The 16,540-nt window shown below is 40.9% G+C and overlaps 1 protein-coding gene across 1 annotated transcript in view; it reads left to right on the top strand.

The window, feature by feature from the left end:
- The window catches only part of PLCH1 (phospholipase C eta 1), a 195,748-nt gene extending 180,171 nt beyond the window's left edge, over nt 1-15,577 (top strand). The window contains exons 16-24 of the mRNA XM_036351235.1: nt 786-965; nt 1,057-1,164; nt 2,564-2,688; nt 5,085-5,169; nt 7,035-7,181; nt 7,411-7,490; nt 8,999-9,058; nt 9,478-9,832; nt 12,432-15,577. Of these exons, the coding sequence (XP_036207128.1) occupies nt 786-965; nt 1,057-1,164; nt 2,564-2,688; nt 5,085-5,169; nt 7,035-7,181; nt 7,411-7,490; nt 8,999-9,058; nt 9,478-9,832; nt 12,432-14,515 (3,224 nt within the window). The 3' untranslated portion in view covers nt 14,516-15,577. The remainder of the gene's footprint in view (nt 1-785; nt 966-1,056; nt 1,165-2,563; nt 2,689-5,084; nt 5,170-7,034; nt 7,182-7,410; nt 7,491-8,998; nt 9,059-9,477; nt 9,833-12,431) is intronic.
- Nucleotides 15,578-16,540: the final 963 nt, after the last annotated feature.

A 16,540-nucleotide genomic window follows, 5' to 3' on the forward strand; every position in this document is an offset into this window, starting at 1 on the left:
TCCACAGCCTCTGTGGTAGCTGTTGATAAGCTGTTGCCTCTCTCTTTCTCTTCGGGCTTCACCAGCAGCTGCACCTCTGTTTCTCTCCAGGCCTCCGTGGGGGCTGCTGATCAATCTCACCTCTCTGATCAGGCCTGGAGATAGACCCAGAGATGCTGACTGGCATAGAAACTGACCAATCAGAACCTAATCCGGGTGAACTGCGAAGGCAGAATCTAAGTTGGGGGCTAAGGAGGGGTTTTAAGGGAAACAGCTGTTTGGTGTACGGTGTAAGAGAGTGGTTCAATTTTTTAATAACCGGTTTGGCAGTATAGTGCATATGGTTGGCTATCAGTCCAGATATAGGGATTATGTATTTTTGTCTGCCAAGAGCACCTCCTCCTGCTGAAAAAGGCTCCCCCCCCAATTTAAGCAATCCTATCCTATATAATCTATACTAATAGAAGGGTAATATGCTAATTAGACTGGGTCGACTGGCCATCTTCTGGACATCTGACTTCCTTCTGGACGTAGCCATGGTGGTGGAGACCGAGGCAGAGAGGGCAGTTGGGGGCAAGATCAGGCCGGCAGGGGAGGGCAGTTAGGGGCGATCAGGCCGGCAGGGAGAGGCAGTTAGGGGCGATCAGACAGGCAGGCAGAGGCAGTTAGGGGTGATCAGGTAGGCAGGCAGGTGATTGGTTAGGAGCCAGTGGTCCCAGATTGCGAGGGGGATGTCCGACTGCCGGTTTGCTTGTTTGTTTTGCTGTAGTTCTCACTTTTCATTTTTCTTTATTAAAAATTGCCAGGAACCACAGGAAATGTGTTATCATTCAGTGAAACAAGAGCACACCAGGTGGTTCAGCAGAAATCAGAGCAGTTTATGATTTATAACCAAAAGCAACTCACAAGGATTTACCCCTCTGCCTACCGCATTGACTCCAGTAACTTCAACCCACTGCCCTACTGGAACGCAGGCTGCCAGCTAGGTGTGTACCCCTCGGGAAGGCGTGGTCCTCTGCCTGTCTTGAGTCTATGCTGACATTTTGCCTAATTCTCTCAAACTTTGAACTTGCACAGTGGCACTGAACTACCAGTCTGAAGGGCGAATCATGCAGTTAAACCGAGCCAAATTCAAGACAAATGGAAACTGTGGCTATGTCCTCAAACCCCAGCAAATGTGCAAAGGTATGTGTTAATTTCCTAGTCATGTATCTGAAGGCAGGTGACCTCTATTGAAGGAGCCCTGTGGAAAGTGTGATGCCCCAGTGTTTAGCAACATGATTTCAAAAAAGAGGTAGGTTCAGGTTAGAGTGTAAATTAAAACTATTGTCACCCTATGATGTGTAGAATGTACCCTCCTGCGGTTTTGCATGTGAAGAAGGGCAGAGGTAGCAATGGATTGCCATCTGAAATCTAGTGCCCAGCATGACATTCACTGGGCATTACTTCTAAATTGGACTTTCTACCGTTACTAAGGTTTGAGCCATCTCAGAAGCTTTCTTAGGGTGTATGAGTTGGAAATCTAGTGGCAAAATTAAAATACCACCTGAAACAATTTTATCAAGCCCTTTATTTTTTAAAATATATTTTTATTGATTTCAGAGAGGAAAGGAAAGGGAGGGAGGGAGGGAGGGAGAGAGAGAGAGAGAGAGAGAGAGAGAGAGAGAGAGAGAGAGAGAGAGAAACATCAATGATGAGAAAGAATCATTGATTGGCTGCCTCCTACATGCCCCACAATGGGGATCAAGCCCACAACTCGGGCATGTGCCCTGACCAGGAATCGAACCGTGACCTCCTGCTTTATAGGTCAATGCTCAACCACTGAGCCACACCGGCTAGGCTTATCAAGCTCTTTAGTCAGTATGTTCCAATTATAAAACAGTGCTAACAAAAGAGGAAAGATAATGTAGTGTTAGATTTAAAAAAAAAGAACGTGTTTTTTTTGGTTCTGCTTATTAAAATTCTCCAAATTGGATTTCCAATACAAGACAGTGCTAACAAGAAATAAAGATAATGTCGTTGTAGATAGGGAAAAAAACATGTTTTTTGGTTCTGTTTATTAAAATTCTCCAAATTGGATTTTTAACAATTCAGGTTAAATGTGTTGACAGGTGTATCTTCAGGATTCTTTACTTTGTATGTTTTTTTCCTCTGCCATTTACTTAATTTCAGATCGTCTTTCTGTTTGTTATATTTACTCTATAGCCGAGATAGTTTAGATTAGGAAATTATTTAAATCTGACATAACTGCTCCCCTTCCCTATACTATTGGCATTGGAGTAAAATGCTGCTCCTGCCCCCGTGCCACGGTTGATAATTGCATCGCAGACACTTGCTTTAAATTGGCCCATTCCTTTGAATGGGAGCATGGATTCTACCAAAAGCCACAGATATGGAAATGCCAGCTGCTATTGCCTTCACGCAAAGGCCACACTGAGAGTTACCTGATAGTTTCTTGGCTCTAAGACACACTCTAGTAACTCAGCATTTGTCATTTCTTTTTTCTACAAGCTTTAGCTGTGTGTATGTGTCTGTGTTTCCATGCTACTAACGTTATATTTTAACATCTGCTTACTTGGCTTAGGTACTTTCAACCCTTTCTCTGGGGATCCACTTCCTGCCAACCCCAAAAAGCAGCTCATCCTGAAAGTGATCAGTGGACAACAACTTCCCAAACCTCCAGACTCCATGTTTGGAGACCGAGGAGAGGTAAGCCACGTGTGACCCAGTGGTTAATTTTGTGACTATCTTATTGGGTTCACACTTCATCCAAAATGTCAGGGGTGTGTGTGTGTGTGTGTGTGTGTGTGTGTGTGTGTGTTTATAAATGAGCCACTGATCTCAGCTCACCAGATATTAACCAGCTCTTTTGGGCAGAGCACACACAGTCCTTGGAGGCATGAGTTCATATGATTCAATTCATTTTTCAAGACTGACATGGGCAATGCTAACATTCGGGTACAAAGAACAACTTTTTTATCAATAGAAACATTACATAAGAGTATGTCTTAATTTTCCATCCACATTCCTCATCCCCTCATCTCTGCTACACATCAGATACCTGCTCCTGGCCACATGCTGAACCTTGTCATTACTTGCTACACCTCTGTAGCATGATTTTAAAATGTCTCCTCTATGACCATAGCATCCTGTCTTCCCAGAGCTCTTATTCCATTGTTCCCATTACAGCTGGTCTTGACCTTCTTGGCCACAGTTTTCTCCTGACCTGTCAGCCCTCCTATGTTCATGCCGTTCCTCTCAGGAGTGGCCCATCACTTTGGGCTCTTTGCCACTCCTACCTGTTAAACTGTCATTTCTGGACCGTGAATGTTATGGGAAACCATGCAGCTCTGCAGTTTAGTATTACCTTAAACTCTTTGTCTTCATTAAATAGGTATCTCTTTACCTTTGTAATTAATACATAGTTTGTGGAGTTAGTGTAAACTTTTAAATGTATAGGGACTGTCTTTCTTTGTAATTAAAACAAAACCCAACCTCCTTATCTTGGCTTATAAGATTCTTTATCAGGATATTATGACTTTTTTGAGCCATGAGGACCTTCTCAAAATAATGTTTTTAAATGCATAAAATACCATAGGGCTACACAGAAACCAATTATATTAAAATTCACTTATCAAAATATTACAAACAAATTGTGATATGCAAATATATGTGTTCATTAAGGCAAGAAGTAAATAGCAAGATTAGAGGTGGTTTAATAACTATTAGAATTTTAAGTTGTGATGAGTATAGCTGATACATGAAGATTTCTGCAACAACCAAAACGTGACTTGAGGACATCTGTGATTTCTATCAGAGACAAAATTGCAGTACTAATACTACTATGTTGTCCTTTAGTCAGAGGGTAATGAAAATAAAGATAGAGGTTTTTCTCCCTACCCTGGCTTCCATTATCCTCTCATATTATTCATATTTCTGAGAATGAAATGACAATTTTTCTTGCTTCCAATCAGAAATTGTCATCTTTAATTTTCACCTTTTTTTTTCTTTCCACATCTAGTAAATTACCATCTGCTAGGTGCCCTACCTCCCAAATCTCTTTCCGGTCTTGCTGCCACTATCTGATTCCATTCTTCTGGTGTCTCACCTGGGTTACGGTGGGGTGAAGCAGACATTGTTATCTCCGGCTCACAGATGAGGAATCTATATTCTCTTTACTCTCCAAGATCCTAAAAATGTATTTTCTTGGACTTCAATCATTCTCTCTGCTCTCTTGGGTCCCTTCGGGTTTGAGTCCTTCATTGCTCATTATCTGGAACCTGCACCAGGTAATGAGCCTCCAGATGGTCAGCAATGCAGGATGCCTTCCCCTAGAGGAGGGGTAATGTGGAGGGGGTGGGAGGAAGATAAGCACTCATATGGGTTTTTTTTTTATTATTTTTTAATCTTTTTAAATATTTTAAAATTTATATTATAGTACCATTGATTTAACTACATTAAAATTCACAAATCAAATGAGGATAAGCTCTATTAATGATTATGTAACCCAGTTCAAAGACAGCACCCCAGAATGCTTCTGTCCTTCCTAGTCAGTACTGCTCCCTCATCAAACACCAGCCCCTATCATAAGAGTGTAATTTTCAAACTTTTTGTAAACTTATTTTTACAGTATTCAGTCTTTTGGGTCTGGCTTGCTCAACATTATGTCTATATAGCAGAAATTTGGTTTTTTTTTTCATTGTTGTATAGTATTCATTAAATGAATATTTCATAATGTAGCCATCCCACTCATAATAGACATTTAGGTTGTTTCCAGTGTGACTATTATGAATACAGCTGCTCTGAACATTTGCACAAAGACAAAAGCTCACATATCTGTTGGGTGTATACCCTGAACTGAAGTTGTAGATCATCGGGTAAAGTTTGTATAGCATTAATAGACATTGGCAAACAAAAATTTAATCCATTTTTTAAGTTTCTGTCCCATGTAGCAGAATCTATTGCACCTAGTACAGTTTCTTTTTCTTGTTAAGCACGCAATAAAATGGGTTACTGCTGAAATGTAGACATTTTGGCCAGTATTGTCATATTAATTAACACATGTGTAGAAATGTATGAGTTATTATAATACACTCTCTTTGTAGATCATCGATCCTTTTGTTGAAGTTGAAATTATTGGATTGCCAGTAGATTGCTGTAAAGATCAAACCCGTGTGGTGGATGATAATGGTAAGATGATAATCTGTGTTCACTTTAATCAGGGTGCTCTAGAAATAGAATTTGCATTGAAAAAGAAAAATGTGTCTGTAGAACAGAAATTCCTAAAGTCCATAACTGCCATCTGAGTTTATGTTAAGGGCTATTCAACACATAAAACTAAGTAAACATGGATTAATGAATGAGATGTTTTGATGGGCAGGCTCTCAAGATTTTTGCTTTCAAAGCAAAAAATTTTTTCTCATGAAAAGAATAAATTATATTTTAAAGGGCTGAGTTAAAACTCCACTTAGGAAGATGCCTCCGTCCTGTTTTTATATTGTGTTTTTATTTTGCACATCTATGTCCTGATGATTTCCCCTGTTTTCTGGAGCATGTAAAACTCTAAGCTCAGGCAGCCTGCTCTGGCAAGTCTTCTTAAATATGCACACGTGGTGAGTGGGCAGCATTCTTGTCTTTTTGGCTATAATGTAAAGACCGCTTTCTTTACCCAACTTTGTGTCTTTTTCTTCGCAATCATCTAAAATTGTGTTTGTTCATATGTTTGATAAACATTATTGCATACTTGTTCTTCCCAATTCTCAAAACACTGGAGACATTCGAAATTCAAAGAGAAGCCTGAAGGGGAGTTTGTCTAAGCACTAGTTTAAGGAGAGGAATTTGGGGGTCAAAGCGTAGCACAAACTTCTTACTTGAATACCATGCTTAAGAACTTCCTATATTGCATTTTCCTATCAGTGTTCAATAGATTTTCTTCACCCAGAAGTAATTGAGAGGTCATCACTAAGTCAAGACAAAGAAAATCTCTTCTTTTGTTCAGGAGGGACTGCATTTCAATGCTTTTCAGTCCATAATTATGCCATTAGCTAAGGTGTTTAATAGGGTTAAATGCTGATGCCCCTTAGTGCATATATTATAATAAAATTTTTATTCATTTTTAGAAAGGAAAAACTTATAGAGTACTTAAATTTTTATCAATTTAAATAATTATTTTATCTGAGAGAATCTTACCAAGAAATAAATGGAGTTTTGCTTTTAGAATTTGAATTGAATTATAGACCTTTCTATTTATTTTTAGTAGCTATAAAAATATGTCATCTGAATGTATTAAGGTCTTGCTTCACAAGAAGCCACTGGAAATCAATAATGAATAGTCTAATTAGGCTATGGTACTAATTGTGTGCCCCGAGGCACATTATTTTCTCTGAACATCAGTTTTTCAACTATAAAATTATTTATAAATACTTATTTTCCTACTTTAAAAAAAGGAGCATGTGTTACCTGTATAATTTTTGAAAGTTGGTAATATACATCTTTTTCTTAAATAGAAGAAAACAAAAACAAACCCTGACCTACCGCCCTTAGAAGATTGCCTTAAGAATTAAATAGCATGATATCTAAGTATTGAAATCTGCAAGAAACCTTCCTTATGAAACAGTTGCTAGTGATTATTGCAGCAGTAGAATTTTTGATGCGTGAGAGGCATAATTCTCTGGTGGGGGTTGGGGTGGGGGTGGGAATCATCCTTTATCATTTTATGCTAAAACATTCTGAGATCCCTACTATAGCTACTTTGACCTCATTGAAGCATCCTGAATATTGCGTGAAAGAGCTTTCTCTGCAGTGCAATTTGGCATCAAAGATTATTAGAATTGATGTAATCATTTACAGGCAATTTTCTTACCAATTATTTTCTAGCAATGGGGTAAATTCCGAGGCTTTATTTCAGTAAGGCATCCTGGGGCGGCTTGGTCTTCTGCATGAGTTTAATAACCATCGCAAGCAATTTTCACTGCCTGCTTTGCAGATGTTGTGGCCAATTCATTTTTATCCAATCCCTTCGCTTTTCTGATTTTTCTTTTCCTGTTTTCTCTGAGGATTTAACCCTGTGTGGGAAGAAACCCTGACATTTACAGTACACATGCCAGAAATAGCTTTGGTTCGGTTCCTTGTGTGGGATCACGATCCTATTGGACGAGACTTCGTTGGGCAAAGAACTGTGACCTTCAGCAGCTTAGTGCCTGGTAGGTATGGCCTGGCCTTCCCTCTCTAGACTGGCCATTCCTTTTTCTTTGGAAGATTTAATATATGATGTTGATATACACAATGTATGACATGTTAAACGCGTTGTATGATAATATGTGTGTTGACATGCTCTGTGAAATGGAAAGTCAAAATCCCAGTTTGACTGTACCAGTGGGGAAGCCAAATGCAAGTTCGATGAAAGAAAACGGCTTTCTCTTCTCTTATCAGGCTACCGGCATGTCTATTTGGAAGGGCTGACAGAAGCATCCATATTTGTCCACATAACAATCAATGAAATCTTTGGAAAGGTGAGAAAGATTATAGGGGTTAAAGCCGCTTGCAACTATCATATGGTCCTTAACAAAGTTACTTATTGACTGACGGCCTCAAAGGACTGTACCTCCGAACAGAAAATTGCAGGGAAGCCCAGAGAGCCCCGTGCTGTCCTGCGCTCAGGTCCCCATCCACATGTGCTCCTTCTGCTCTTAGGGATGTGTACCCATTCCTTTCCCCTCAGCGGGACCCTCTGGGCTTGACAGAAAACTCTTCTCTCAGATGACCATTGGTTATCACAGTGGCGATAGAGTTAAATGTTGATTTTTATTTTAATTCTTAAAAAGTCCTGGCTGGCTGCAATGGGAAATGTAGTGTCTCAGCTGTTTGATGAATTACTTGTACTAACCAAGCTATGATTCCAGCCAGCTCTAGGCAGGCTGCCTTCATTGGATGCCATTGTATTTCATAGAAAACCTAAAACTCAAGAATGAACTTAAAGCCACCCACAGGACTTAAGAGAAAAGACCACAAAAATGTATTCTAGTTCTCTCCTGACACTGGTCACTTCATTGTGCGACTCCCTTGAGGTTGATAAATCAACAGGCTGTCCTCCGGTCATGCCAAGTAATTGGAGACTTGGCCACTGGAAGGCGCTTGCAGAACCAGAGGGGATTTGGAGGGACTCGGAGAGCATTGAGTAAGGCCCAGAAATACTGTGTTCTTTCCCAGGAAGAATGCGTAGTAGGGAGCTTCGCTGCAGATGCATATACATCCTCTATGCCTCAGCTTTCTCACCTGTAAATGTGGAGTAAAAATAGTACCTACCTCGTAAATAAATAAATGTTATCCTTAGAAATCTGCCTGGCACACAATACATGCTCAAAAATGTTGGCTGATATTGATATTACCACGACTACAAGGCAATTGCTAGGGAATGGTTGAATTCAGCCTCGATTAGACGTGTATGTTTCTCACATCAGTCATAGGTGATGGGATGTCTAAGAATCCTAATCCTGAAGAGTGATGCAGTTTTATTCCTCGACTTTCTACGTTTAGTCCTGGGTTTCTGTTTGTGCTGCTTGTTGATATCTTTTCCTCTGGCCTAAATACACACACATATAAACGATCGAAAAATGACTCTTGAATTTCTAGGAATTCCAGAGTAATGAAATAGTTTTTCTAGTATTTATCATACTTGACAGAAATAATAAAATTCAGAAGCTGTTTAAAACTTGGTCCAGAAATAAATTAAAATATGAAAAAGAAAGTGTTCCACAGACTTCTCTCTTCTAATCAAGTGCCCATTTAGAAGTCATATAATTTATTACTTTCAGGGTCTGTTTGGGTTGGGATGCACAAACCGCCGTGCGGTGGTGGTGCTGAGTGGAGCCATGAATGAACCCGTGGCTAAAATCACTGAAACCTCAAGACAGGGTTTATAGAAGCATATATGCATTTTTTTTTTGTTTGTTTGTTTTCACTTGTGCCACCTTGAACTGAGCCCAAATTGTGTCTTGTCTGTTTGTCTCTTTCCTTGCAGTGGAGCCCTTTAATACTCAACCCCAGTTACACTATATTGCACTTTCTAGGAGCTACAAAGGTAGTTGCTCAGCGTGGCGCTTTGTTCTTGCTGACATATGTCTTTTTTAAAGTTACGGCCTCATGCTCTCTCATGTCACTCCATCTTCCCGCTTACCAGTTTGAAACACACATCCGTTGCTTTAAGGCGGCTGAAGTTTTTAACAGTCTGTTAACTGTGAAAACTTTTCCTGCCCCCTCGTCACCTCCGGGTAGGAAACTTCTGGAAGGCTGCCTTCCTCACAAAGTAAAGGTGGATAAGACGTGCATGACATTGTGCAAACATGCTGTGAGCTGCTGTTTCCTTGGTCTGAGTATATTGCAATGGCTGAAAATTTCCATTTTGTATTCCATTTTTCATGGAGCTGTCATTTTAAGAAAGGCAAGTTGTTGACACCACTGCCTTTGCTGACTTTGAGTTTGGTCCTTTTGTATCTCCAGAACAGACAGCTCCAAGGTCTGAAGGGACTGTTCAATAAGAACCCCAGGCACAGTTCTTCAGAAAGCAATTCCCATTACGTCCGGAAGCGATCGATTGGAGATCGGATTCTGCGCCGCACAGCCAGCGCGCCGGCCAAAGGCAGAAAAAAGAGCAAAATGGGCTTCCAGGAAGTGGTGGAGGTAAAGGACTCCGTGTCCGAGGCGGCAAGGGATCAGGATGGTGTTGTGAGGAGGACCACGAGGAGCCTGCAGGTGCGCCCGGTCTCGATGCCTGTTGACAAGTGCTTTCTGGGGGCTTTGTCGCTGCCTGTATCCGAAACAGCAAAAGACACCGATGGAAAAGAAAACTCTCTGGGTAAGATGCTTTAAGTTTCTCTAAAAAGAGACCCCTGTAAGCACCATTCTGATCTCTAGTTATTATAATGTGGTTGACATTTTGTAGTCAAAGTAAAGCACACTGAAAAATAAGTAATTGTTAAAGTTATTTTTTTTAAAAAATGTATATATTTGTATTGATTTCAAAGAGGAAGGGAGAGGGAACAAGAGATAGAAACACCAATGATGAGAATCATTGATCAGCTGCCTCCAGCACGCCCCCTACTGGGAACTGAGCCTGCAACCCTGGGCATGTGCCCGACGGGGAATCGAACGATAACTTCCTTATTCATAGGTCAACACTCAGCCACACCGGCCGGACTAAAGTGATTTTTTTAGACCAGATTTTAAACTTTGGGGAGAGGGTGAGAGAAAAGGTTAAACCTCGACTCACATTGACATCTGAGAGTGACTGAGTGATGAGACACCAGCAGGTGTGACTGCAGGGATCTGTGGGGTCTGGCAGGGAGAGGTGAAGCCTGCAGAATATGAGCAGAGAGACCTTGATCTTCTCGGTGGGCGCCATATATACTGATTGCTCTCAGGTTGAATAGGAACGTGTTGATTTTTCTGAAGTTGCATATAGTTGTTTTTCTCTCCCCAACATATAATACATTTCTGTGATTGGGAATGTTTATGGAGAAAGAGGGAAAACCAGATGTTAAAGCAAGTTACTATCTTCACTTAAACATCTCTGATTCCTCAGAGGTAGCTCAGGCGCTGTTTTCCTGTGGCCTCATTTCCCTGATCCCTGGATGCTGCTGGGAAGGCAGCCTGCCTGCAGCTCCTTCCCGGTCATAGGCTCCTTAAGCGTGTTACTCAGCTTTGCCCCTAATTTGACCGTAATACCTCACTCATATCAAGACCTTGATAAACAGTGCAGCTTGCCGTGCAATGTACCGAAGACTTCTTGGCTTGTGTCAGTGACTCCTCCTGCCTTAGTCTAGATAATTTAGCACCAAAACTGTTTTCGTTTGATGTCTCTGAAACAAGTATGTTTTAATTAAATCAGAATAATTTCAGACAAGTAGAATGTGATACCTATTTCTTTTGGGAAATTCTCCTTTTATCATGCAATCTAATTTCAATAATCGATTTTCTCACGAGCACCATTTTGCTCATATTGATTTTTATTTTAAAGATATTCTAGGGAGACACACCAATTTTTGAATCGCTTATTTGAATAAGAAAAGGGAGTTTAAAAGTCTGAAATTTTTTGCTAAGAGGAATATCAGAGGAAAGATGAAACACATGATTCAAAATTTATATTAGAATTCCATTTGGGAGAAAATAAAACTATATTTAATAAAAATTGGTAGTTATTCTGTCAATGCCAAAATTAAGATGTTAATACTATTAAGGTGAGTTAGAAAGTAATAATGAGGTGATGTTTCTTTTTTCCATTTAAAAAACAATTATATAAGTTAGTCTTTCGTATATGTATATGTATATGTATATGTATATGTATATGTATATGTATAGGTAAAATTTGTGGCAAATATGGAGCAATACATAGCCATGGAATGACTCAAGTTATAATGTAGAAAAAATATTAAGTGGAGAAAATGCTGAATACAAAATTCTATACATAGTTCTATTCCTCTACAAAACTTACAGTGCCTGACTCTGAGTGGTAACATCATTGGAAATTTAATTATTTTCCTTATAATTTTAGGGTTTATCAAAGATTTATGATGAATACTTTTAGTTAGGAAAATATTTAATAATTAAACAAATTCTTTTTTTATAGATTATGACTGAAAGCATTGAAATACTATTAAAAGTATATGTTCAAGAATTCTTAAACACCCAATATTGTCTTAGCACTATAATAAGCATAATGGGGTACCCCAAATTGCTGTGATTTGTGTGTTTTTACAGTTTTCCTTACTGTGCTTGTTATTTTCCTGCCTCTTTTAGGAGAGATTGCAATATAAAATGTGTGTACCAGAAACAAAAATATGACAACAGAAAATTAGGCATTCACAAGGGGATAGAATTAGTGACCAATTCTTCAATTTTACATTTTAAAGATAATATATTGACATTTTAATATATTTATTGTACCTTCCATTTTGTTTTAGAAATTATATTATATCTTTTGCCAGAATGATTTTTAAAAATAATATTATTTGTACTTTTAAAACATGCTTAACTCTGAAAACTTATAGTATCTTGCTTACAGGTACCACAATACTTTGTTTAACAGAGCTGTCTTGTTCTGTTTTTATTGCCATGCTTCTGTGTAGTACAAATCTGAATAGGAAACAACTTAAGGTAATCCTCACTGTAAAAGTATGGTAACTCATTGACATTTTTTTTTTGGATAATGAATATTACATCCTCCACTGATGTAATAGGTATTCAAAGGGAAACTTCAGTGAAATTCCTATACATATATTTTACCATTTCTTCATCACACAGATACTTTGTTGAAAATCTAAGCAATCCATAATTATATCCTTTCATGATGTAACAGATTTACATTCCCCATTTGTCTGTCTGAAGACAAACATGAGTGTGTGCAGCTTTTACATAAAGTGCTACACGTCACCTAAAATGTTGTTTGTTTCCTTTAGCAGAAGATGAGGATGGCAGCAGAAATGGGAAGGCAAGTATAAAAGATCAACACTTTCCACATTTCAGCAAAAAGTTATCCTCTTCCTCCAGCGCTCTCCTCCACAAAGACATCAGCCAAGGGGACTCTGCTGTTTCTACTACCAAGATATCAATCACAGAACAGGAGGGAGTGCCAGGTCCCAAGGGTGGGAGAACCAAACCAACAGTGTCAGGTGATGGCCAGGAACACCGCTGCCTCAACAAATCCCTCTCCCCAAGGAAGCATTTGGCTCTTAATCCTGCAGTTAACCTAACGCATGATCGGTATGGTGTGAAAACTAAGGAGAGTGGGAATGCCGGGGGCTTTGTGGAAGGGAAAAGCACCTTGTCAGGAAGCATCCTTTCTCAGAGCGATCTGGAGATTAAAAATGTGGATGGTAATTGCGGTAAGGGTCAAGCTACAACATCCTATTCTTTGTCAGACATCTCTACGCTCTGTCCTGACACACCTGACTTACATTCTACCGAGATTCTGCAGGAGAGTGACATTTCCCATCTTATCGACAATGTCACTTTAACAAATGAGAATGAGCCGGGCAGCTCCATCTCAGCACTGATTGGCCAGTTTGAGGAGACCAGGGATCAGGCTAACCTCACAGTTGTTTCTCCTCTTCATGGCACCTGTATGAGGTCAGACCATCCTCCCTTGCCCACCATGGACCTAAAAATGCCCTTCCAGCATGACTTTCCCAAGGGAAAACCCAAGGCATCCTTACTCTGCTCAACTCCTGAACGGATTGCATTCTTAAGTCCTGAGGCCTCTGAACGCTCAACACACACAGTGGTTTGTAAAACTGCCTGCACTCCTAACGTCTCTAAAGACAAACTAGATGATGACCCTTCTGCTAAGGCCAAGACAGGGGCCACGGAAAGCAACCTGCCATGTTCCTCTAACACTTCTCACTGCTGGTTACCAAAAAGTCCCACCGATGGGAAAGACTGGGAAATCCTGAAGAACAGCCTCGCCCCTTCCACCGAACTGACCCTGGGAGACGGAATAGCTGACCCCACACTCTGTCTAATTTCTGGGGAGAGCAGTCTTGTGGAAATCGATGGAGACTCAGAAAATCTGTCTATAACCACCTATGATTATAGGCGAGAAGGCACAAGTCCCCTTGCTTCTCCATACAAACTGAAGTACAGCCGGGATGTGGTGGACCATTTCCAAAGAGGCTTGAGAAACGGCTACTGCAAAGCGACTCTCCACCCTCCTGTCTCAGAAATATTCAACACTAGTCAAGATGTCAAAAATCAAAGTCGTTCCTGTCGAGCCTATCAGGGTGCTGGTTTTATGCACAAGCACTTCTCCAATTCAGATGCAAAAATGAACCAGACCTGCGTGCCCCCGTCTGGTGCCCAAGACTTGCATGCCCCTGTGCCCAGGCAGCCCCAGCAGCCTCCTCTGCCTGTCCTGAAGCTGCCCAGTCCTTGCAAATCCAAAAGCCTGGGGGACTTAACGTCGGAGGACATCGCCTGCAATTTCGAAAGCAAGTACCAGTGTATCAGTAAGAGTTTTGTGACAACAGGCATCCGAGACAGGAAGGGTGTGGCTGTGAAGACACAGTCGTTAGAGCCTATGGATGCCCTGACCGAGCAGCTGCGGAAACTCGTGTCCTTCGAGCAGGAAGACAGCTGCCAGGTGCTGTATGCAAAGCAGGATGCCAATCAGCTCCCCAGGGCGCTGGTCAGAAAGCTGTCATCCAGGAGTCAGAGCAGAGTGCGCAATATTGCCAGCCGGGCCAAGGAGAAGCAGGAAGCCAACAAGCAAAAGGGTGTGAACCCCACCCACGTGGGTGGAGTGGTTCTTCGAAACAAGCCCGCGGTGCCCGCGCCCGCGGGGAACCGGCACTCCACGGGCTCCTACATAGCCGGCTACCTTAGCAACGCCAAGGGCAGCGGCGTGGAGGGCCGGGGCATCCCCGAGGGCGCATGCACAGCCCTGCACGCAGGCCACACTGACCAGCTTTGTTCGGATCGTTCTGTTTTGCAGACAGAGCCAAGCAGCGATGATAAACCAGAAATTTATTTTCTTTTGAGACTGTGAGTTACATAATGCCGCATTTTCCATGTTTACAAGGTATTCTGTAGGACTGTCAAGAGTTTTCAGTAAACAGGGTCCTTGGCTTTGAAATGATTTGGATTGGACATGTATTTTTAAACTTGTGTTTTGGTCTGCCTTTGACTCCATGAGTTCTTTCTGCGTTTATGTATAGATTTGGGTGGCACTCCCCATGCACCTATATGATCTTTCTCCCCTGTGGTGTGAACTCTGTCGGTATGAAATATGTGCATGCCCTACATTCGAACCTTCTCAGCGGCTTGGGTGACAGTGTACGTATGTTTCACCTCTAATCACAGTCACCAATGTAGTCATTTTCACTCTCTAACCTGAGTTAGCTAAGAAGCTTTGCAAAGGACGGAGGGATGAATTCTTTATTTTAAAGCCATTGTCATCGTTCCTATTTTTCCTCCTTTGTTGAGAAGCCCAGACGCGTTTTTACAACTCGGTTAAAAGGTGGTTAAAATAGTTACCTTACCTTTTAAGATTTCTCTCTCCCAACCAGAATAAGAGTTCTGGTAGCTACTCCCCCCCCACCCCAGACCCTCTCATTTTACAGCAGGCGGTGAGGGGGTGGAATAAAGCAAACTCCTGTATATAAGGACAAACTTGTTTGTTTTACATAAATTTTGTTACATATTTTTGCTAATGGCTTTGTATGTAACAAGAACACAGTTGCCAAGCTGTTTGTTGTACTTTTGAATTTTCTGATTAAATTATAGGCTGCAAATAATGGCTTTCAGAATGAGGGACTTCCAGATGCTAACAATGGTAGCAGAAATTGAAAGCTTCCCCCAAAGCTTTTGAGAAAAAAAAAAAAACCCACAAAACTTTATCCTAATAAAACCCAAGTGAATAGATAATTAGAAGAAATCTTTTCCTTCAGGGAGCCAAGTAACTATATTTTAGTACCCGCATATATTATTTTCACTGTGAATCCATTTTTTATTGCATGTTCAGATGTCTCTCTTTGCTTTTTTGTAACATTCACTGCAATGATGTTCTCCGGGAATTCATGAAAATATAATTAAAGCAGATTTTTAAACACTTGGTGACCCTTTTTTTTTTTTTCAATTGAAATTCATATGATGACTGTTAAGTAAGGAACTCAGAACACTTGGAAATATTTTCCTTTTCATCTCTTTTCAGCAGAAGGGGTAAGTTCTACAGGGGACGGTTTTAAGCAGCAGTTTATGTCTCTGGGTGTTTTCATTATGCTTCAAAGACCATATTTGTAAGGTGACTTGAAATGAAATCAGATATAATGAGTTCCTTGAATTTGGTGTTATTACTAGTTTAAAAATATTCCTTCCTGCAGGGGAGGGTGGTTGGGAAGAGATCAACCAATGAACTTGTATGCATATATGCGTAATCCATGGACAATGGGTGGTGAGGGCCTGGGTGGGGGAATGTGGGGAGGACGGGAGTGGGCTGGAAGAGGTTAATGGGAAAAAAGGAGGACCTATGTAATACTTTAAACAATAAAGATTAAAAAAAATTTCTTCCCAAATCCTGGGGGGCGGCGGGGGGAAGAGGGGCGGTGGTGGGGAGGTGTTGGAAAAAGCAGACAAGATGCTTTGTTTGGCAGATCAGACTACGGAAAGCTTTGTTGTGTGAGGGAAGAGTGGGGAGGAAAGCAATCAGACCCTGGTTACCCTCAGTTCCCAGCTCTGAACTTCCCCCAGTGCTGAGGGTCTTCCTCTCTTCGGACAAGTACTGGGATGCTGGTTGGGATTGAAACGTAATGGTGAGAGAGAGAGTTACTCCTCCTCATTCCCTTAGTGAACTTGCAATGTTTTTGTCTTCTTGGGAGTTCTGAACCCACAAAGTTTGATCCTTAGACGTTGGCTTGTTTTTAAAGTGTACTTGTCTGAAAAGAGATCGGCATGATGTAAAGGTGTTGAAATTCATTTGCAAAGGGATAGAATGAAGCTGCCTGCCTATTGGAATTTGACAGAATTTGTATTCTTACAGAAACCCAGGAGTCTACATTTGGATGTCAACCCTGTC

This window comes from Myotis myotis, unplaced genomic scaffold, assembly GCF_014108235.1.
Source record: "Myotis myotis isolate mMyoMyo1 unplaced genomic scaffold, mMyoMyo1.p scaffold_m19_p_2, whole genome shotgun sequence".
Lineage (NCBI taxonomy): Eukaryota > Metazoa > Chordata > Mammalia > Chiroptera > Vespertilionidae > Myotis > Myotis myotis.